Here is a 23,821-nt window from a genome sequence, read left to right as displayed (position 1 = left end):
GTGTGAGATCATTGCTTACATTGGGTTATCTTGGCGTCAAAAGACTTCCACGTATTTCCTTATATGCCTTTTCGTGGCTGCCCGTATGTCACAGTCACCAAACAATGTTATCATACCTGTCCATTGTTAATACTGCAAAGCTTTTACATGAAATAGTATGGCTGTGTTTATTTTAAAACCTGTCACATTTAATAGAAGCAGCCCACCTGCCAGTTGTCTGACAGTTTGAAAGTCATAAGACATTCATTTCAAGACATACTGTAAATACCAGTTAATAGCCTTCTATCTCACATGTGTGCATATCTTGATATATTACTGCTATGCATCATAAAAGCCTGACCTTCAGTTTTTATCACAAACATGATTGCTGGCCTTTAGGATAAATCTTTGAAAAAGTCTAGAATGTATTAAATAGATTTAGCTGCAGTCGTTTCCACTACACTGCACAATGTTAAAGATGTTATTGACTGAAGTTTAAGGAGTTTTTTATTAATTAGTATCTTCCTTCACAGGGTGATGTCGGTCTTCCTGGAGCTGCGGGGCTGCCTGTAAGTTCACTGTGTTACATTTACATCCCATTATGCTATCTGTGATGCAATGTGGAAATGGGAGGTGTGACCTGAAATGGCTGGACCGAGCTTTGTAAATATCACAGCCTTTTTCGCTGAGCTGTCGCTACATATGGTGCTAAAACGTCTGGCCCACAGTGATGGGAAGTGAGGCACTCAGGTGAGTAGTGTCTGTCACATTACCATCGCCTGGGAATGGGTCAAACAAGAAGCAGATAGACAGGGCTCAGTGGGCATCGTCATTTGGGTCAAAAAGGACAGGGATGAGCGGCCAGGCGGGGAAGAATCGAGCTCCCTGCCTCGGTGTAGGGGTGGAGGTTGACAGGTAGCTGTATCCCACATGGGTGAGACATGCCCCTACCGTGTCTTTGCTGTTCCTGCGAACTTGTCGCATTTACAGACAGCCGAGGAGAACGACAACTTTGTGTATTTCGATCTTATAATTGGACCGGCTTTACTAGCGCTTCCTGTATGGTCTTGTAAAATCCAGAGGACAGAGAACATAACCCAGAATTTTGCTCGTTCCACTGCACACACAAATTGAAGCTACATGTGTCAGAAGGCAGTGGATATATGTTCTAGCAGATGCTCCCATAGTCACTTATCAATACGCATAGGGAATGTGTGGGCACGGATGCAAACCCACATATTCTCAATGCACCGGATCCAGGGAGTTGACGGCTGCTGGAGATTAAAGGTATACTGCGGGTGGTTAGATAATTATGTACACATCATATCTGGAATGACAGAAATACTGTGTCCCAATGCTGCTGGCTTGCCCCTTTTATGTCACCAAAGTGCCTATACCCACAGCACACCACCAACCATTAGCCTTTTTTCCAATGCTAATTTTTTACATCTACAAGGACGGGCAAAATAACAAACTCTCCCTCTGAAACAGATACGGTTTCAGCAAAATGTTCTCAAAACATGCCAGTAAATGAGTGTCAGCTGAACATGTTAGGAGGAAGTTATTAAAGTAGTGTTGACTTGCTGCAAGGTGGATTTGCATTGTATTGCTTGTTACCCAAGGACAAAACTCTGTGCTCACAAGCCAACAAAATATATACTATTGTATACGAATAATTGATTTATTATCAGAAGCCCTGCACTGACTGAGGCATGTTTTATTAAGGGTGTCACAGGTCAGAGCTGTCACTCTTGTTTTATAGATACAGCTGCAAATATCTCCGAGCCGCCAGCCTCCTTGTTAAATGATTTTCCTTTTGTCTGTTCTTTGCATGAGGCATTCGACTAACTTGAAAGACATATGTTGAATGTCCATTACTGCAGCTGTTTCCATGAAAAGTCAGCAGCGTTTGACTTTTAGATGCCAATTGAAAGAGGACACCAATTATTTGGCTTGTATTCGAAAGACGAGATGTTGTATGTGGCCTTGTAACCATTTTGTCGCCTGGTGGACAGACGACTCTGTCGGCCCTCTCCTGACAGTGGTCAGCAGGGTGTCTGGGGAGTTGTAACAGCCATGCTCTGACCTCTCCTTTGGTCATCCGGCTAAAGATAATTACCTCTTTACCAACTGTATTCTGTTGCCTATAACTGGCAGACATGTATTGGTTAAATCGTACAGGATGAATGTTTTCTTATGTTTGGTCATTTGTTTGATTCCTAGGCTGACTGTTTCAAAGGAGATCAGGTACTTAAATAAATGAATATTGTTCTCACTAAAAATAAATCTAATCATTTTCTATTCTTGAGTTTATGCTTTTGCTTTCTTGTAATCATGACTCTTTATTTGCCACATCTAGGGCCTTCCAGGTGACAAAGGAGAGAAGGTAACACCTTTAAGAATAGTGTCATTATGTCATCTGTTCTTCTCATTGCACAAAGTCCACATAGCCTATTCTTGAGCAATCAAGTACAACTATTAAGGTCCATCTAGCTATTATTGAAGCCCCATAAGTATATCTTTGTGCAGTAATTTTAAAACAAAATCACCACTTAGTACGTACCTTTATTAACTTCCTAATTGTTCTTTATCAAGATACGGCGTAGAATAATGGAATAACGCTCTGATCAACCGAGGCTGAAAATTGCCTATTAAGGGGATCCTGGAGAAGTCACCTAGAAATTGTTCATGAGCAAAGATGGAAACTGCAGCTGTACACACTCACTTATATCTTCTCATGCTAACTTAAATAAGCTAATGCTGCATTCCCTATCACTGCAAGTAAGCCCACTGGTTATCCAATGGTCTGTTGAGAACATGTGGCACAAACATCTGTCCGCATCAGTTTTTACATGAAGCCAACCGTTATTTCATCCCGCATTGCCAAATGAATGTAGCACCTGATTCACTATGATACATGTGCTTTTCCCCAGGGCGTGGTGGGGGTCCCAGGGGAGCCAGGAAAAGAAGGCAAAAGGGTGAGTAAACAGAAACAGTCCACCAGTTGTGTGGCCTGTCTGAGAGGACCTGGTCTGGTGAAAGGCCAAGCAGCAGCTGAGTGGCTGTTGTTATTTTTTGGAGGGAGGCGAAGACGATCCGTGGCAAAGAAGGAAGGGGAAGTGTGGGCTTGTTGTATGACAATTAATGAATGGGTTTCATGGTCAAGGGGTCAAACGCACTCAGTCTGACTGGCAGCACACATGGTACAGTCCCTCTGGGTGACTGTAGTGACAGTATTCTGTTTCTTCAAAGGCCAGCTTAATTTCAGCATAGTAACAATGTCAATGACTGGATCCACTGAAACATTGCACCATATTTATTTACGTGTCCAGCCTGACTGGATAACTGCGGTTAAGAACACAAGTTTCTGGATTTGTCAAAGTATGCACTCACATGAACATAGAAATAGTTGTCACAGGAACGTTTCCTTGATTCTCGTATTAGAAAAGTACTTTAAATGCATGTTCGAGGTTCTGACATCTTTGTTAGGTAAACATTATGACACTATGGTGGCCTGACGACAGTAGGAATGTTGTTGTTCCTTGACATCACAGCTGCAAGGCAGTGTTAAAGGACAGGTGGGAGAGAGCATCTTTTTGTGTCCAGTTTTATTGAGTGTTGTGTGAATACCTGTCGCCTGTGTCACCGCGTTCAGAAATAGGCCCTTCAAACTTGCCTTAAAGAAAATGCTCATGAAACAAAAAAAAAACTTTGCCTCGGCTGGAGAAAAAAAGGAAATATATAGCAAGTTGAGCGCTAGAGCACCCATAAGTATGTCATGCAAATGTTATTTTCACATTAGGTAACAGTCGAGATGATGCACAAAACTCGAGACATCTGGACACAAGTATCTCAAGAATTCCACCCGTCTGTGTGGAATACACTCACACTTGTTCCAATAACATTAACACAATACTTACTCTACTTACTTACTCTTCTTTATTAGTGAGGTGTTATTACGTACCTAACTTGACTTATGTAGGGATTCAACATCAAACGGACCGCGGGTCAGAGTGGCATCAATTTACTGTGTGCACTTTTCTTCCGAAACACAGTTTTGTGTGAATTCCTTCAATCATAATTGGTTTTGAGGTATAGAAAATCACTCCGTTTGATGTTTTTTGCTTCTTGGTTTCCTATACCACCATCATTCTTGCACTCATAGCGTCTTTGAAGATACTGAAGGCAAAACCGCCACAGGGCTTTAAACCGGCCATTTCAGACATTCTGCTGTTGTTGTTGATGCTGAAGACACAGTTCTGATCTATTAATACCCTGTCTTTGATGACTAGCTGTCTTCATGGTGACTGTTAACGCACTAAGGTTTCCACTTATTCTTAGCTCTACGAGTCACATGTGGCGTCGCACTTGTTGAACCAATGCGTCTTACTGCGGTTTGACAGCCTATTTCAGGACGGGGGACGGCTATCGTTATCAGGGGCTAGCTAGTGGCCAGCTGATACAGCAGGAGACTCTCACCCAATTAGCAGCTCTTGTCCACACTAGCAACTTATTGGTTTCATGAAGAGCCATGGAGGACGCGCAAATTATGCAGCATATCTTGACACCGGCAGACCAATCTGCAACCTTCATAGAATAGCTGTGAGAGGAAAGCTTTCACAAAGCCTTAGATTCAAGCCAGACCTTCTCTCACACTGTCCACTTCAATTTATTGTTGAGGGAAATACAACCTCTCTAAGCCATTTAGATCTACTTCAAGGATATGTGGAGGACATTGTGGTGAGGAGAAGAGGAAGGATGCCATTTGCGCTGATCCTTCTCTGAAGCTTAAAGCAACATACACAAGAGTGCATATCAAGGGCAGCCACCCAGCCCCCACTGTGACCCAATGTCTAACATTCACAGTATCTTGATTTTATATTATTACCTTGATGGATGACTAATGCAGTTTGTCAGGGTGGATGTAAGGGCCACTCCAAATCTCATGTCTAGGAATTTATGGGAATGTATTTCCCCCACATTACACATTAGCCATTAATAGTAATATGAATGGCTTGGTTTTTATCTATTATGGATGACATTGACACAGAATGACAGGCCAAGAGTACGACTGTTGGACTCAGTGGCACATTACAGCAGTTCAAAAAACAAGATGAGGAGCCCAAGTAAATAAAAGGATATGTCCCTCCTGCTAACTGTGGCTGGCTAAAATATTAATCAGGTGCTGTGACGATGTGCTAAGCTGTGTGTTGTCACTGTAGGCTGACCCTGTCCTACACGGTCGACCAGGCGAAAAACGTGCATGCTGAACAGAACAACCTTGACGTTTTCACAGTTTTAATTTGTAAGCCAAGTATTCTGTATGCTCATACAGCATGCAGTGCCGGCCTGACACCTCTCAATACATACAAATGAGAAACTGTATAACAAAGTCTTGTGTGCAAGGGATGTAGGATTGGTAGCAACAAGCATTGCAAAAGTACCAAATGACGTCATTTTCCACGCTACAAATAGGATTGAAAACCTACGCTTGGTCAATGCACGCTGCTTCCTCAGACCCAAGATACACAGGAACGCCACGGCAAGCTTGGTTTATTCATGTTGTGCCAAGACTCCCCAGCATACTGCGCTTCAGTTGTTGGCACTGGGTGGTGAGTGGGTTCAGTGCAGACATGGGTTCATGCCTGGGTAAGGCTGTAGGTTCCCATGGATTAATAAATAATCACCTTAAGAAATCCCCCATTACAAGGTGGGTCTTGGAGTTTTTAATCCATGCCTAACACCCCATTAAGCCTTATTAGCTGTATAAATTCACCTGTATGGATAACATAAGTCCTGCTAAGTATAAGTCACGGACAAATGCCATGTTGATTCCCTTATTTTCTGTGTGATCATACAGAATGGACGGGCATTTGTTTTAATTAAAATTTCTAGGACGATTGCATAAGCCTTATAAATAGAGTCTCTCTATACACACCCGCATAATATATATGTTGATAAACGATGAAATATTTTCTTTGATGCATTTTGCTGAATGCAAATATAGTGAATGCAAAGCGTTTGAAATCCCCTTTAATCAGCTGAGGGCCTCTAGTGTGTCGAGGAGTCTTTGTGTCCTGCTTTGGAAAATGCACACGTCTGACAGATGTGCTGCACAGTGTTAGTTCTTATTCGACATACTGTAGCTGTGCTGCACAGATGATGAAACTCCAGCAAGCCCTAGAGGAAGCAGAACAGTGCAACTGCTCTGTCTACGGATGTGTTCCCCTCAAATGAATTATGCAGCCCAGATCCTCTTACTGATTTATTTGTTGATTTATTTAAATCTTGTTGGTTGGTTATTTATTTAGTTACTTTGCTGTGGAAGTGGACTAGTTGGAACTGTTGGCAAATGATATGGATTAATAACCTGTGAGTTGTATCTCGGTAATAAACATGCAGGTGTCTTTTATCGTGCGTGAGCTGATGAGATTCCTGTAATCTCTGATGCTACAAAGACTTTTCCATCAGGTAAGAGGTGACATTCTCAACTGACTGATTTCCAATTGTCTTCAGTTTTTCTCTCTTGTCAAATGGCTCTGGTTTCTCCTTGAAATATTCCTGTGTGTGTTCCTCAGCTGTGGATGTGTGTGTGTGTGTGTGTGTGTGTGTGGGGGGGGGGGGGTGACACTCTGCCACAAGGGATTTCTGCCTCATATGTCAAGGAGATAAGAGAGGACAAAAGTCACAAAACAGGTGAAAAGACTTTGAGACCATTGCTAGATGGGCCACACAAGATGACCTAGTGGAGGGAAAAGCCATTAAAGAGAGACTTTTAATCTGGGAGAAATGATATGCTGTGCCACAGCAAGAGCATGGAGAAAAGAATCCACTCCGGCTATTGATGGCTATTGAAAAAATATTAGAGAGTAGAGCTCCAGATAGGGCAGTGCTTGGATTTTACTAACAGGTTATTTATCCTAGGCTGGATCAGCTCCCTCTCTCAGCCTTTCCGCAGTACACCGCTGCAGCCACTAATTACTGGGTCCTACTGACAATCAATTATTCATTTCCGAGTCATTGTAGGGTTACATCTTTAGTTACATTATAGAACTTCAAGGTTTTTTTTATTTGAATGTTTGTTTTTTTTACAAAGCTGATGGTATAAGATACCTTATAGTTCAGAGCTTCATACATTGCTTTGAATTACAAATGTTGCACAGATTTTCTTTTGCATGTATTCCTACACAGTTGCAGATAATGATGAGGCTACACTAATGTTATTCTTATGTACTATTTTGTAAATTTGTCTGCGTAGTTTTGTTTTCTAGTTGGAATGTCAACATTTAAAAAAAAAAAAACACATGACGAACTCATGTCTAAAAAGATATTCCGCTTCAGTATATAGTTTCTTGCGTTGTTTTGTTTTGGCATTTCAAAAACTAAATGTATGGCGCTCTCCTTTCCTGCACCACACAAAGGGAGGCATGTGTCTGTTTAACGAGCTGCGTCTTGAAGAAATCTAGCAGCACCTTCAAATATATATCAACAATAACAACAAAAAGGACATTTGGCACAGCCATAGTTATATATTATAGATAGGGACAGATATGGCTTTATTGCATTTGGATCCTGTGGCTGTAGGCCATAAACTGTAGACATGCAGCAGTATGGTGTCTTATATTAGTGTGCTTTTCATTTTGCAACAAGCTAATATCAGGGAAGTTTTGAGACTCCTTAGACATGTAATCCTCGTACCAGAAATTGAACGAAACAAGAGAACAACTTGTCATCTTGATGTTCACTTTATGAAGACAGTTTCTCAGTAAAGAGACTCTTTCTCAAGTTATATGGCGGATATGACTATTTATAAAATAATACGAGTCTATTTCTCTAATCTTACACTGCTGTCACATCATATTCGTCAGCTGTCATCACTTCAGATTGAGTGATAGCACATTCCCAGATCAATGCACGTCAATGCAATTGTTGTGCTGGCAGCCTTTCGGTTCTGCACTTGTGACAAAACATTGGAAACAATGTGAGGAGAATCTACAGCAGCTGGTTGGCCATTTTAAAGTGACATGGATATAATCTGTCAGTATTAATGGAAATATTGTCTGTCTTGTCTTTGCTTGGCAACTGTACTTGTCTACATTTCCCAAGAAGAGGGTGGTAATTGCTGTCTTTTGGAAGTGATAGTGGTGTTTACATTTTCTGTCCAAGCCCTTTGCTGAATGACTGAGACAGCTGTCCATAATTCTCGACCAAAGACACAGGGGTATTTATCCCCATCATTTTTGCACCTTGTGCTAGCAGCACATTTCTCAAAGGTCACAGTCCAATGGATGCTTATACTATAGGTCAAATGTATTTCCTTTACCAGGGAACAACTATATAATATTTTAATTTTGACATTTTCTCTCAAACCAAACTTCTGTCCTGTTCTATCAGCTCAAGGCACATGTGACTTTTGCAGTCACATGTGAGGGCAACATAATATAATATAGGAATTATTTTAACAGGGCATGGATATCCTTCTCCATTCGATGGCATAATGCAGGTCAAAACATTAGTGTCAGAGTAGAAAATAACATTCATCTACTTCAAACTAAATCCATGTATCCCCATTGTGCAGTAAATAGCATTTGTCATTTAACCCAATTTGGTTTGAAAAAGTATGCCTTTCTCTGAAAACCAAATGCATGCTGGAACTGCAATTTAGCTGCCTCTCCTCTACAGGGCTGAGCAAATGTTGTTTCGAGATAATTGAGCCACCACAGTATATATAATATTCATAATATCTCTGATGGACTTGGCTCAGGTTCATTTGGATCAGTCTGTGTGTCTGCAGAGACTAAAGCAGGCAGTGACAGTGATAGGGAACGAGTTATGGTTCGGCGTGTGGGGACCAGAACATTTGGCAGTGGTTTCATGCTCCATAGGTGGAGGCAGACATGAACAGCAAATGCAACTGTAACACACTGTTGACCTCTACCAGAGCACCTGCAGGGTGAGATTATTAAGTAACGAGTCCCTGGTGAGAATAGTAGCCTTCCTGCCAGAAGTCCTCCATGGGAGGTTGCCTCTGATTTGGGTGATGCAGTAAAAAATTAAAGCAGCTATTTGACTGAAGCCATGCTTTATTCATTCATATCTCAATATGCACATTCCTATAATTTACATGGAAGATTAGGAAATTATAAATCATGGCTAAATGTAAATGTGATTTAAATCACCTTGACACATTTGGTTTATCTTTAGTAATTTCGTGGTACATTTTAGAATGCAATTCGAGAATAATTACAAACTGGGGTGAAATACAGCTTATCTGAACTGTATACATTTACATTTATGTCAGCAATGGTTTATTTTTAGCCCTTGAGACACAGTTGGTGACCATTTTGATGGTCAGTGTCAGTGTTTAAATACAGTAGCGTGATGTAGATATGTAGTTACAGTTTTGGCCCGGCTGTAGAAGCTCAATGGCAGAGTAACGCGGAGAGAGGAATTTACAGGTCAGCAGGGGCTCACAGCTGGGATTTTACGGCAAGATTTACACCCCGTGCCATTTTACACCAGGGGGGGGGGATTGTTAACCCTGTGTTAAACAAAATGGAATAGGTTATTCTTCTCTCTATCTCTCCTTCCCGCACAAACTCATGTTGAGGAAATCCAGAGAGCCGCGTTTTTGACACCTGTATTACACCAGGAGGTAGCGCGCTTTCCCAGTGCACAAGGCAATTAATCTTGTCAATGTCAAGTGCATTGGGACAGAGGATGAAACAAAGATTTGACCTGATTGGCTATGAAAAGGTCTCACATTTGGGCACAGTTGGGAGAAAAGAGGGTTACAGGGGAAAGCGTTTGGCACAGGCAAGGACAGATGCACAGAGCTTTGATTTATCTGTCTGACTCTTGTCTTGTCCCAGGGAGCCTCAGGTTGGCGACATCCGTGGTTGTTCAGAATAAACACACATTAATTGGCCAATTAATTACAGGGAGTAATAGAGGGGGTAGAACTTTGAGGTGGCCATTTCACAAGTCCAAGTCCATTTTTATAGTCAGCGAGTGTGTATGTTTGTGCATCTCTAAGTTGATGTAGAAGTATAAAAAGCTGATATTCAACAAAGGGTAATGTAGGTCAACAGATCCTCTGAGTGTTAAATAGGCTTGCTAAAGTTGGCCAGGGCCTGGTTCTCATTCACACATCCACAACATCACAACTTTCTCAGGACGCAAACTTTACCACACAACAGGAGCGCTGCAGGCAACACACGAGTGCGTCCTTGCTGCTCCAGTGTCACAATTCATCAGGGCCCGGCATCCCCTCGGCCTGTGTCTAATACCTCGGCAACATTTTCAAATTCTGTTTCAATGTCTGCCAGGTCATAGCAACACTAATGGAGTGTCATGTGTCAGAAGGGGTCAGCAGAACTGAATTCGCTCGACTCATTGAGGTATGTGAGTGGACAAGAGGTGACTGGCCCTTGTGACTGTGCTAGGTATCGCTGTCCACACCCCAGCTGCAGTCATCCAAACAATGGGATTTCTCTGGCTCCAAACAGTCTCATAATATACAAAGACATGTTCGAGAAATGCTGTGAATGTAAATACCTTTCTAAAAGTGCGTTTTGGATCCAGGACACTTGGATTGAAGCATGCCCTGTGTAAGCCCTGTCTGTCTTAGCTGTTTCCTTGGCCAAAAGGAGGAGGGAGGAGGGCTCAGGAGTGCAGTCGGGGCGGGGGGGGATTTAGCCCTGCACACTGCAGAACACAGTAGTGGGAGGCTGCATCACTGTTACAGCCTGCAATCCATATTTTGATGCTTCACACTCTCATTCAAGCCGCAACCAATTTTGATACATTCATCTGTGTCCACTTTAATGGCATGCCAGGGAGCATTGCATTCACAGTAGCCTGATATTATACTGGCAGTTGTGTGCAGGACCTTAGTGTAATATCTTGTGCGTGGTGAGTGATATGAAGCATAAGACTCGCTGAGGGCTAGAGTACCCGGAGTGAGCGCCTTGTGAATCTTTGCACAGTGTATTCGCTCTGACCTCAAATATTTAGTTTGTAAAATGAACCAGGGTTTATTCAGAGCAGATTTTCAGCTTCTCCCATTCACTCGTTGGATAAAGCAGTAATGAAACACTCAGTATCTGTAAACCCAGGGCTGGAGCAATCTGCTCTGGATGAATAATACGCCCAAAATTCCAGATGAGAGTTTCTTAAGAGCCAGGACCAACAACAGCATCCATTAGGAGATGTGAACATTGAAGAGGCAGCTCCGACCGCGTGAGAAGCCAATTCAACGAAACAATGCACAGACAGGCAGCTGATTGGCGGGAATTGAGCTCGTAGTTTAATATAGATTTATCATCTTCCCCACATAAAAATGCAAATTCAGATATTATCATCAGGCCCCTTTCCTCTCCTTAGGAGTTGTTAAAATCAATGAGCTCTTAAAACTCATCCGTGAAGATGTGTTAGAGACGCGGCTGTTGTAAAGAGCTGCTCCAAGGCTCCCTTGGGAATGCCTTGGCTTAGTTTCCGAAGACATCCACTGTCTGCATTTCCTGTGTTTGCCTTTGGCTCTAGTGTTTGCATACAGTGTGGCAGTGAGGAGAAACTCTTTTTAGCTCTACAAGGGTTATTTTACCCAATGATGTGCTGAGTTCTATGACTGGGTACCCTTGTATTGCCACCTGTGTCCCCTTGTATTGTGTGGCAGTTGAAAAGAGACATAATGCGGTATGGAAATTATTGTCCCTCTCACTCACTCTCACAGCTTCTTGCTCTCGTCTATTTCCTTCTCTCATTGTTATAAGCCCTCTACAGAAAAATCTCCTTTACGGTATTCAGTGCCTAATTGCCAGACTGCCTAATTAGGGATGTTACCCAACACACATCATACATTCATGCATTGAGGACATCTATCCTCTCTCATAGAGAGCTTACAGTCTCCTCATTGGCTCTGTCCCCCCACCGTGTACGATATTTGTGATGAAGCTAGTTTGCCATCTAGTGGCGTGTGTACAAATCACCATTGAGTCACGTGGGATCTGGGACTGAGTCTCTGTGAGGGAAGCCTTCATGGAAAGCTTTAGCCAACAGACTATAGGTGCAATCTTGGCTAGCTGAGCTGTGTCTTAAGACGGCTGCAGTGTCAGCCATCTCTTTATACGTGCCTGAATATTTAGATGGCTGGGAGTTAAAGAGAGCATTGTGTGCCAGTCAGAATGGTGAAAAATGCTAAGCTGCATTTGAGCCCCTGCCAGGCAGCTGTCGGCTTTGCCGTTCTCTTCCTGCCCCGGCCGCTCCTCTTAACCCTCAGTAAACAAGTGGAACAAATCCTATTTTATTAAGGCTTTTACCAAGTGCAAGGGATCTCTGCAAGCTCCGGTGCCCAGGCATTTTCTGAGCTTGTTCAGTGTCCTAAGATGGCATCCAGCGAGGGCAGTCACAAGTAGGGAATTTGCACTGTCTGTGTCTAATTGGATCCTTGATCAGGAGCAGGTGAGGCTGCGGTCTCTTCGGTTTGTTTTGTGACATTTTGAGAATACAGCATAAATCAATATTTACCTCAGAATCCTTGATAGCTGATTTGACACAGTGAAAAGGGCTTTGGTGAGAATTTAGTGAACTGCAGGATATCGAGCTGCATATTTGGTGATAACTTACTGAATGTTTGTCCCCTTCTCCAAATGATACCCTGCTGATATTATGAAGCTAACACCTAGAAGCAGCTGGGCTGTTCTAATGTAAGAATGTCATAGAAAACATGAATGTATGTGAAGTTGGGAATGCATATCAGATAAGTTCTTTACTTATAAAATAGAGAATAACATATACCAATTCCTGCAGAAATGTTGGTGTTTTAGAGATCCTGTGGGTACTTTATGCTCTTTTTTTCTAGTCTTGCTGATTTTGCTGGGTCGTGGTGAACAATTTGAAATGAAAAGTCAGAAAATATTTGCAAGGGGAAAGGATGACATTTCAGAATTAATTGCAGAATATATTAGCCTTTGCTGCAATGTGAGTAATTGTCTGTATTTTGTCTGAATCTGGATACAACAAGTGTTCCTAAGGGACTCTATGTCTGACCAAAGGAATGGTTGTATAGATTTTCCGCACTTTTTTTGCACCTTTCACCGGCCTGGGACCACACAAGCTAAATCTCTTTGGGATAAATATTGTGACAGGCTGCATAGGGAATAACTTTCTCCGAAGCATGTCTGTGTGTATTCAGCATGTGCACATCTGTGTCTTTTTAGTGTTTCAATAAACAAGTTCCCACTTATACATGTGCATTTTTTGATGGTCTAAATCGACACTGATCTGAGAGGATTTTTCTTTTTTTTAAACTTTGGACCCACACTGTATATGAACACAGACAACAATAACAGAAAACTCCATACCATCTACTCTTTGTCCGGTGAATTGATAGACAACATTGGGATATCACAAGGGTTTACGGTCCTTACTGTTGTGTACACATTTGTTTACCAAGCAAATACAGCTGCTGCTTATAAGCCAGTTCCAGTACAGCACTTAGACAAAAGGCTCAGGTGGCCCGAGTATACGTCCCCGGAGGGAGACAGGGCTCAGCTCAGGCAGAAAGAGTGGGAGTGGCGTGTGAGTTTTTCAGTCAAGAAAAGGTCATCTCCCCCATGAGCCACAGAACATTGTCGCAGACCAACTTGGCTTTGGTAATGTCACATAGTTTCCTCTTCAGGGCGTTAAACTTCTGTGTCACTCACAAAACCTCACTCAAATTCTCAAATTGTGTCTCCTTCAAATACATAACAGGTTAAAATGAGATGTCAAAGTAAAATAGAATTGATATATAATCAAGGGAAAGTAATGTTATTAGAGAAATGTACGTTTTGGGAGATCCAGTAGATTTGACCTTTTTTTTTTTTTTACATAGAATAAATAATATAAAAATAATAAGCAAAAATCAAAGATGAGATAGTATTTGAAATAAAAATCAACCTGGAATATTCTAATTAACTTAAAACGCTTTACCTATTGATAGATTTCCCTGCCTTTAAAAGAAGAAAAACATGTCTTTGCTCTATGCTGGGTGTCAGCTCTGAGTTGGTCCTGCAGTGTTTATTTCAGAAGGCTTCTCCATCTTATCTCCTGACCCCTCTTGACAGGGGCATTTGTCAGGTGGATTATGTGGCTTTTTGATGGTATATCTGCTTTATTGCTAAAAATGTGACACGCTCTGGCCTCTACATTTTACACCACTATGTTATCCCAGTATGGGTAGTCAGACAGGGAATGTCTCAGAGAACATGTTGACATTTGGGATAAGGATTATGGAGTCATCATAAACGAGCTCTGCTGTGTGTCACTGTCGCTGTAGACTCTGCTTTCAGATTGTGTTGCAGGACTCAGCCTGGCCCCCTGTCTGTGCTTTCCTTTGACACTTTACAACTCATGGCAGAGTGGAGGTTGGAATCCATGTGGATTAAGTCTGAAGTTGGAAATATGCCGTCAATCTACTGCTGCTCAGAGGTGTACTCACTCTAGCTTTACTAGCCCCATTATTGAATTAGATGTTAATGTAAAGTGCTTTTCACATTCCCAGCTATATATTTTGCAGGATCTTAGAGTGGAACAGATAAATAGTGCTTGTGAATATGTGTTTGGTCTTTCACTCACTCGGGAAGCCAGTTCATCTTTTACTCCGGCTTTCTCTTCCACAATCCCTTCATCTTTCTTCACCTCCCTTTCATCTCACATTTCCTTGCCTTCTCCTATCTCTCCCTCCCTCTAATCTACTGCAATGACCTGAAGGAGGGCTTCACACTGCAGCGCTCAAATAATAATCAAGCTCTCGGATGTTGTCAAATTTATAGGACACTGAGCGTTGCATAGCAACAGAGATTGCCAGGGTGATCCAACAGGCGCTATAAGTTGGGTGAGGGAGAAACAGGGCGAGTGACAGGAGACAGGAGAAGGAAGAGGAGATGATAAGAAAAACAGGAGACAGCAGAGAGGGCTGAGATGGGAGTTATGGAGGTATGATATTGTACACAAAGGGAGAGATAAATGAGGGCGCAAGAAACAGAAAGAGGAAATTAGAAAGTTAAGGTTGGCTTAGTTGAAAAAAACATCCTCACACTGCTGGCTGCTCCTGTGTGTTATAATGTTCTACTGCGGAATTTTGGCATACATAGGTGGAGTGAAGTTTAAAAGTGACTCACGTAGGGCAGAGCAGGATAGCCGTGTCACTACTGATCCAAGTCCAACTACAGGCGGCTATTTTGAAACCTCATAGATAAAAGAAGAACATCTTTAGTTTGTCCTCACACATTTCACCCTTTAGCCCTTTAACATGTTTGTCTTTCTCTTTATTTTTCTTTCTTTCTTTCTTTCATTCACTTTCTTTCCTTTGTTGGAATCCAAAATTCCCCGGTTTCAGTTTCCTGTCTGTCCTTGTTGCCTAGAGACTGCTCTGGACCGCAGTTTACCTCTGGCACTTTTTTTGCTTGTGTTGTGTCTACCTCCTTAACCAGGAAATGTATTCAAAACAAAAACAACTAAGCAAATCTACAACAAAGCTTTATTTACAGTTGCCGAATTCCTGTAACTTGTAAGCAGTTTGGAAGAACATACATATTAGTCACAAGAAGACAAGGATTGTTGAATACAACATACTGTGGACCTCGATGAAGAACGTTTGGACTCCCCTACTCTTCACCTATACATATCAATAAACAGCTACTTGTAAAGTTAGTTCTTTCAGCTTGCCCTCAAGCTTTCAATGTTGTCTGCAATGTACTCACTCCAAACTCTTGAAGTGACTCTCTTTTATGACTGAACAGGATTGTTAAATAACCTCAATTCCAAATGTCGGAGTATCTTTTAGTTATACTTTTTCAAAAGTCTAGGAGGTCAATACATGACATTTAGACAAAAAAATATGATTAACACAGGATTCACCTTAAGACCCTCAATTCCAGTAATACCCTGCATGTATCACACACTTGCGCTCGAAGCTAGACTGTTATATCTGATGCTGTAATATTTGGGTGCTCATGGGCACTAAGGCAGTTGTTTTTGATTACCTCAGTATTGAAGGGCTCAGTAAGTCCCTTCAGACGCAGTTATCTCGCTGTGTCACTGGCAGGTGTTTCAGTTTGGAGAGTCAACTGAGTGCAAGCGGTGATGACAGCTGTGCTCCGGACTAATTATTTCTTGTCACTGGGCACAGATTTGTTTTGGAGCTAACCTGAGGTCCTCTTCACAGAGAAGTGTCAGTCCAACCCCAAGGTCATCTGCTGTAGTCTCTTTAATGGATTGCTTTATAGTGAAAATGAGTGTCTGAGCTGAGGCTGTTTATGAATACTAAATGAATATCTTATTAAAGAAGAAAATCTCTGACCTAGACATAACATAGACACCCCCAACTCATTGCATCTATAATTAGCTAACTCAGCTATCCATAACGTTTGCCGATAACACCAAACTCATGTCAGTATATGTAGGTAGACTATACACAAAAAACAACAACAAAACAGTAGCAGTACAAGATACAGCCTCCGAATGACCATAACGTTGAATGACTTTTCTACATCAGTTCCAACAAAAACTAAACCTAGAAAATAATATACTACAGGGCATTGTATTGCATTGTATTAGTTTAACTGTAGTTAGGTATAGCCAGTAAACCAGCAAGTGAATATAAATCCTGTGTGACTGTTTTATATGTCTTGAAGGCAGTAATTGAAGATAAAAGCTTTTCCTTTTTTGTACCAGAATGTACAAAGGATTTGCACGTTTTGAACCAGCAGAAAATCTTCCCTGAAGCAGGGTTTTAGTTTGGTGAACTGATGGTGCAAGTAACAGAAATGAGAACAATTTGCACATAACAAGTAGATAAAAACTGAATTTAAAATAAAATAATGTACTGTAGAACAAATGCTGTTTGCCGTAATTATACATAGTGGATAAGTGGAATAAATAAATGCACAAATGAACAGTGATTTAAGAGCCTTATAATGACTGGTACGTAACTGTCTGCGCACCACTGTTTGTTTTGATGATGATATGCAAATGTGTGGACATAAAATTAGAATGCACTTTTGCGTTAAATGAGGTTTAAGGGCAAATGTGGAGAAATAATTTGGAAAACTGCATAATTCATGACCTGCTTGGAATAATAGCATATGAAATATTCATTAGCTAAATTACTTATCTATGTAATCTGCTTTTGTTGTGGGGTTCAGGGGAGAAAGGGCAACGGAAGGGAAAAAAATAACACCATCCACCCTCACCAAAACACTGTCTTTGTTTTCGAGAAATAGAGCTTTTATACAAAAGAGATGTGTTGTGAATCTACATGTGGCACCTTGATGCACAAGCTCTTATTAAATACCTTGCCTGCCACTCTGACTTCTCTTTTCCTGCCACAAAGGTAACCTACTTCAATTACATTGTGCTTTTGAGAGGGTATTGTAATAGTCATTTTAAGCGGAGGATTTTTCTGGTTTTAAGATGCTGTTCCTTCCTACGCATCAACTTGATTCGACCTCTTCCAGCTTTTTTTCCCCACATGGCACTCATTTATGCTGGCATTAAAGCACATGTATCCTCAAAGCTACATTAACACAGATGATCAAAAGGCGCTGGCCAAGCCTTTGTTGGTACATCAAACAGCCTGAACATTGGAAAGCGTGCAATTCCCAAAAGGAGGCACACATCGGTTCCACTGTGTCATTATTAAGGTTAATATTTACCATGCTACACCTTGGCTGGTTTCATTAATCCTGTAATCTGTGGACTACACACAGAGAAACACAGCATGTAAGCACAAGCTTGCATGCAAACAGATGATTAAAAGCATTCGCCTTCAGTGAAGTTCTTCCCTTTGTCTTCTTTTTGCACATCAAACTCGACCCAGTTAATCAAAGTGTGAATACACGGAGTGTCAGAGGGAAAGATTTGGGGGTGTACTTTTGTTCCGGCAGCCAGTGATCCTTTTCTTTCCACAGATCTGCACCACCACTAACTCAGCGGAGGAGAGAAGTGTTTTTGTGTCACCCGTACTGACACATACAGTAGGAGAGAGATAAAATGTTTCAGAATGGCAATTGTGTCAGATGATGAAACTCCTATTCGAAAGAGGTAATCATGTGTAGCCCCATTAGAGATATCTGCATTGTCTCATGCTTCTGCCGATGATTACGCTGCCGTACAGTGAATTGATACTGGTCAGAGTATTACCAACTCCTAATTGAGTTGATTTTACATCCGTCTCGTGTGTGTGAAAGCCAGCTAATTCCAGACGCTCTTCATAACACAGAGCCAGTGATGCTCTGCCAGTTTATGGGATAGCTGTAAGGATATCCACAGAGCTTTATCCTCTTTCTCATGAGGACATAAACCCTCTTGATGTAAAATTATACCAACTTTGGTAGGGTCGGGATTGCATTACATCTCATTAAGACGTCAGCCTTTCAAGACTCGCAGTCTTTCAAGCACGGATGCCTTTTCGCAATTCACAAAACGTCACAAAAAAAGCCCTTGGAACAAGCAAAAAAATGTCTCAAAAGCTTTGATTCCTTCTGACCTCGTTTCGCAATGCTGGACAGCACTGGCTGGTTCGGCCTGTTTGTATCTGCTCCTTGGCTTGATTGATGCACCGGGGGACTTACACAGCTGGGAAGGAGGCAGTAAACCAGAGGAGGGAACAAAGAGTAGTGGGCCACACGGGGTGCCGCAATTAAGCTGTTTACTTGTTGTTAATTAAAAGCAAATTAGAGACTGCGACAGGAGTTGCAGTCTAGCCTTAATTGCTGGCAGCATGTATGCCCAGCCACACCTGTTGCTGCATCTTCTCCCTCACATCTTTAATATTTTCTTTTTCCTTTTGTGTCTTCCGTAGGGACGGAGAGGAAAGGCTGGGGAGCCTGGAGTCAGAGGCCTGCCTGTAGGTGACATACAGTAACACAGACACACATTATTACGTACTGCTTGCTTTTTGATTTAGGAAAAGGAAACCATGTGTTGAGCTACATCATCACATTGTTCATCGTACTTTAAGGAAATAAATGCAGTGATTTCAGTTGAACCAGTTATGACCTAGTTAGCTTAAATCAGTCAGCCACGCTCCTAACTTTCCTACCACTCAAAAACAATTCCAATTTAACTTATTTGACCCTGTATTCCCTTGAGTTTACCAATGTCTACTTCAGTCTATACCTGTCTAGAAACAGGCTCCCCAAATTGCAACTTATCATGATTGCAAAAGCATATTAAAGCAGTCAATCATTTCAACAGGCATGCATTACAAAATCCAGCTTAAACAGGCTATTACTCTCTTCATAGTGAAACTTTGGCCATTAATTCCATGCTTAGGCTGTATTGATCTCTTCAAAATCTTCCCACCCTGCTGCAAGCGGGCTGTTTTATTAGCTCAAAACCACAAGGGGTGTATTAAGATTAGCTCCTGAGAAGGCTTGTACTGATGAGTAAGACAAGTCTGCCAATAAAGGCCTGTTGACTTGTTGAATTATGGTGTTCCTCAGGTGTCCAAACCAGTCCCAGACACTCTTGGTGTGTTTGTGTGGTGACCCACATAGTTAAAGGCGGAAGCATCACAATGTGTTAAAGGAGACAGCCTGTCAGACTCCTCACTGCTCTGGAGTCAGGACGAACAGGAGTGTTTAGGCATCATGTAGCTTAGGGTGTCCAATTATTTTCATGCACTATCGCCCTAATTACATTCTCGATCAGGACAAAGGGTTTATCTTGCTTTATTTTGCACGGAAATCAAGAAAGATTTTGTTCTTTTTTCTATCACCTTTATTCTCAAGGTTCATTTATCTTTAGTACAATACACCGTTAAACCTTTCCTGCATGACTCAATGCATCTCCTGCCTCCTTAATAACTCATAAAACTGTAGGACGCAAAGTCATGGGACAAAAGAAAGACAGGATGGAGAAGGTGTGACATTTTCTAAATGGCAATGTCCTGATGATACCCTTAGCATGTGCCGGCTTAGCTTCCATCCCCTGGTATTGGCATTTATGAGTCACCTGTTTTGCTGAGGTGGATCTCAGGGGCGAAATCATCTATTCATAACACACACCAGACTTGTGTATTGGCAGCAGAACAGTGCTTGGTTATTTTTAAGTCCAATTTGCATTTCACGACAACAGGAGGGGCAGTGAAAGGCACGCAAGATGCTCTCAGAGATAATCTATAGACTGCTGGGTTTCAGTCACACACTTATGAGAGATAATATAAGTGCAAAGGTTGGAAAGTATAATACAGTACACCTGTGATATGAATATGTTTTTAAGTAAACCTGCTAGTTTAAACTATTCTGTATGGTTTGACTCTATAAAGAAAGTCTAAAGCTGTCTCATTATTACATTTTTTGCTATGTTAATATTCATTTAGTTTAAAACGGGATGTTTGAACACTTGCAGATGAAGATAAGGCGACACTTTTTATTAATATTATGCTGTTTGAGTCAAAAGCCTATGAAACTAAAATCAATTTATTCAATGTTTATTTAGTGATGAAGAATTTATGTATTCTGAAAGAAATCCCCCAAATCAATTGAAAACCTGAATTAAAGAGAACATTTGCATGCAATGCAGCCTTAGTTTAAGAAGAGGTGATGAAAGGCTTAGGGTTGTTAAAAAACAATTAAAGAAAATATAGAAATACTGTTCGGTGTTTATTTAATCAGCTTTTGTTAAATGAAAAGCTTTTATCCATTCTCTGTGTGTAAAGGAGTTTGATTTGCTTCTGATTGCAGGGTCCCCCGGGAACCCCGGAAGGAGCAAGTGTCAAGGTATCACTCACAACATTGTTCGTCTCAAAACAAAGCGCTGACATGTGGCTTTAAAGACGCGAGTCATCTCCCTGTTTGATAAACAGGGCCTCACCTGCACTTCCAGCCAGGGTGAATTGTCAAGATGACTGAGCTGTGTTTATTGTAGCAGTCCCCCAAATAGGCAAGGAGTTTAATCATCTGAGCTATGTGTCGGTATAAAGACATGCTTGGTGTAAGTAGTTGTCCCAGGAAACTGGCCCGGACAAGTCGGATGTCTGTGTGACCAGACCTCTGTCCTTGACTGATGGTTTCTGTGTTTTCAGTTAGGATCGGATTGCCCCCGTCAAAAATGGCACCTTTCATTCAATCGCAGCAGTACCTACTGTACTTTAGAGAAGCTGTTCTTACCCCGCACTTCCTGCAGGACAGCACGGCGTGACTCAGTGCTCATACTCCAAACAGACAGATGGCCATTGCATACAGTGCTTTTGCACGGAAAATAACGGGTTTGCAATAATTTTTCATGAATCCCAGGGGTGTTGTAGCTCACCAGAGGCACATGAAATATGCAATGCAAAAAACTCTCAGACACGGACCTCTACCAGGCCTCCTACTGTCTTTGTTGCTACCCGCCTTCCTTCACAAACCCAAACCCGACCCCCCCGGCAGCCCCTTACACCCACCCACCAGGCCTCCAGTGGCCCACTTGTGATCATGCAGAGAGTGAAAGCTATTGTGTACTGGACAACCTCCTGACCGCAGCTGTTCATTTGATGTATAGGTGCGTTGTTTGCCGGTGTGTCAACGCAGGGCACAGAATGCCTCCTGCTCCCTCTGCCCAGAGGAAGGAGAAGTGTCAGCTGGCCAACCTTGAGAAAGAAAGTTGTCTTTATGAGGACACATTTATTATACCCAAAAAAAATGGGATAGGAGTAGCTTAAGCATAGGTGGAGGGGCCCACTGGATAGTGGTTTCATTTGGATGAAAAATGACTCAGTGTTGCCATGACCTATTAAGACAAGCTTAAGAATAAAATGACAAACAGAGGTTACCTTGATTAAGTTTTCATGAGCCTTCTGTAATTAGCTGCCGAGTTGCAGTTTATTATCGCACCTGAATCAGTTTCATATCATAAAATGAAGCCATAAAACCCAAACCTTTACTCGGCAGAGGAGAGAGGAGCTCTGAGATTGGGGGTTCAACATATTTCAAATTTACTTTACACTTTCATAGGCCTTTTATTAAATAAATGACAAAGGCACTAAATAAAAAAAACACCTAAAAGCAATTCCATGTAATAGCAACAAATATTGCTCAAGAGTGTTGCTGAAAGTGTACACATTTTTATGTGAGCTCACTTTTACCTGCAACTTTAAAGCGATATCAGAATGAAGTTAGTAAAACATGCAGGTGGTAAAGCTTGCAGGAGACCAAATCCGCTTCCCCCTTGAGATTAGATTAAAGGTTTCAATATGATTAAATAATATGTAAAGTGTTAGTGCAAGTGTTCATTGTCTCCTGCTGATGTTATGTTTAACACACCAACAAGATTGCTTGCATTAATTGTGCATGCCAGCCTTACCCTTGCCATGAATCAGTCATATCCTTACATCTTCCCTTTGTCATTATAAATTCATGTTTAAGGTTAACGACAAGGAAGTCCCAGGGTATTACTTTACATTGAAATCTGCTCAAGCGGAAACGTACATAACTTTGCATTTAAAGGAACTTAAACAATCCAGCGAGGAATGAAAAGTAAGAGTTTCCAGGAGAAGAAATAATTGAACAGCATCAGAGATTCTTCCTTCTTGTGCATTTTTTAGCGTGGACAAAACAGACGCAAGTTAGAATAAACTGCAGCTCGTGTAACATCTGTGTGAGCCGAGCCCCCTCTCAGTCACTCAGCAGCGTGTGAATGTTTTAAAGAGAAAAACAAAAGGTCCTCACTGTGCATGATGTGCCTGGAAGACTGAGCTCTCATGAATCACATCTCCATAACTGTATCTCCCGCTGACGGGCTCAAACGGGCTCTGACAGCACACTGCAGATATTGATGGAGAGACGAGGTGGGATGCAGACAGGCCTAATTGCAGTTAGATGAGTCGAGGTGCCTCAAAGTCAACATATTACCCACAGGTGGAGCAGTTCCCTGTCCTAAGCACGCTGGGCTTTCTCATTGTGTAAATACAGTGATAATCTGGATAAATACTCGCCGTGCTGCAGTTAATCTCATTTGAAAGGTTTATTAACTTGTCACATACCCCTCTGCTTATAAATTGACTTTGAATGATCTTCCTTGGAGATCTAACAATGATAACGACAGAAATGTTTTGCCTTGAGCCTATGCCAGAACACATGTTTACAACAAATCACATCACAGGCTAAGAATAATTGAGATTTACGTTGAGTCGTAAATCAGTGGGAAACCACGGTATAGCGTGTGTTTAACAGCTAGTGTCAGACAGATACTGCATTGTGAGAGGCTTTTGTTATGGAAAAGTTCTCTGACTGATAGCACACCAACAATGATCTAATTGATAAGATTATGATAAGATTATGATGGTAAGACTACGCGTTCCCATGTGGTTGATAAAGCTGAACGGAATTCAATTAGTGCTCAAAGTCAATTTAGCCTATAGTCTGTCTTCCCCGCCTAAAATATTAATAGGACAATCCATCTGCTCATACATGGCAGCATTGTACTGACTTAATAACGGCTCATAATTTGGACGAGGAAACAGTGACTATATCTCATTAAATGAATGGTATCACAGCGTCTGCCGTTAGCAAGTGGAAGGCATGGGGGAGGGGCTGAGGCTGAAAGGCAATTATTGTTTGTTAGAGTCCGGGTGCCGCTAAGGAGTGTGCAAATATCCTGCAACCTTTCTCAGATGTCTTTCTGTCTTCTCAGATTGCTAAACAGATGCTCCTTAATGTTGTCGTATCTACAGTGTTCCCTGCAAATCGGCACGCATGTCACACACAGGAACAATCATTTTGATGAACAAGCTATAGTTCTGTTTTCTGTTACGCGTGATTGAAAAAAAAAAATCCCAAAATTTCACAACAGATGAGCTTTAATCAGGCGTGTC

General features: G+C 41.6%; 1 protein-coding gene across 1 annotated transcript in view; it reads left to right on the top strand.

Moving 5' to 3' along the window:
* Positions 1-23,821, top strand: part of LOC134858958 (collagen alpha-1(XIX) chain) — an 88,761-nt gene that overhangs the window by 29,265 nt on the left and 35,675 nt on the right. Inside the window, exons 13-18 of the mRNA XM_063875201.1 lie at positions 513-548; positions 2,203-2,226; positions 2,339-2,365; positions 2,913-2,957; positions 18,827-18,871; positions 20,712-20,747. Of these exons, the coding sequence (XP_063731271.1) occupies positions 513-548; positions 2,203-2,226; positions 2,339-2,365; positions 2,913-2,957; positions 18,827-18,871; positions 20,712-20,747 (213 nt within the window). The remainder of the gene's footprint in view (positions 1-512; positions 549-2,202; positions 2,227-2,338; positions 2,366-2,912; positions 2,958-18,826; positions 18,872-20,711; positions 20,748-23,821) is intronic.

Source organism: Eleginops maclovinus, chromosome 22 (assembly GCF_036324505.1).
Source record: "Eleginops maclovinus isolate JMC-PN-2008 ecotype Puerto Natales chromosome 22, JC_Emac_rtc_rv5, whole genome shotgun sequence".
Lineage (NCBI taxonomy): Eukaryota > Metazoa > Chordata > Actinopteri > Perciformes > Eleginopidae > Eleginops > Eleginops maclovinus.
The sequence above is the reverse complement of the archived record's forward strand: the minus strand, read 5'-3'. Positions and strand labels throughout refer to the sequence as shown.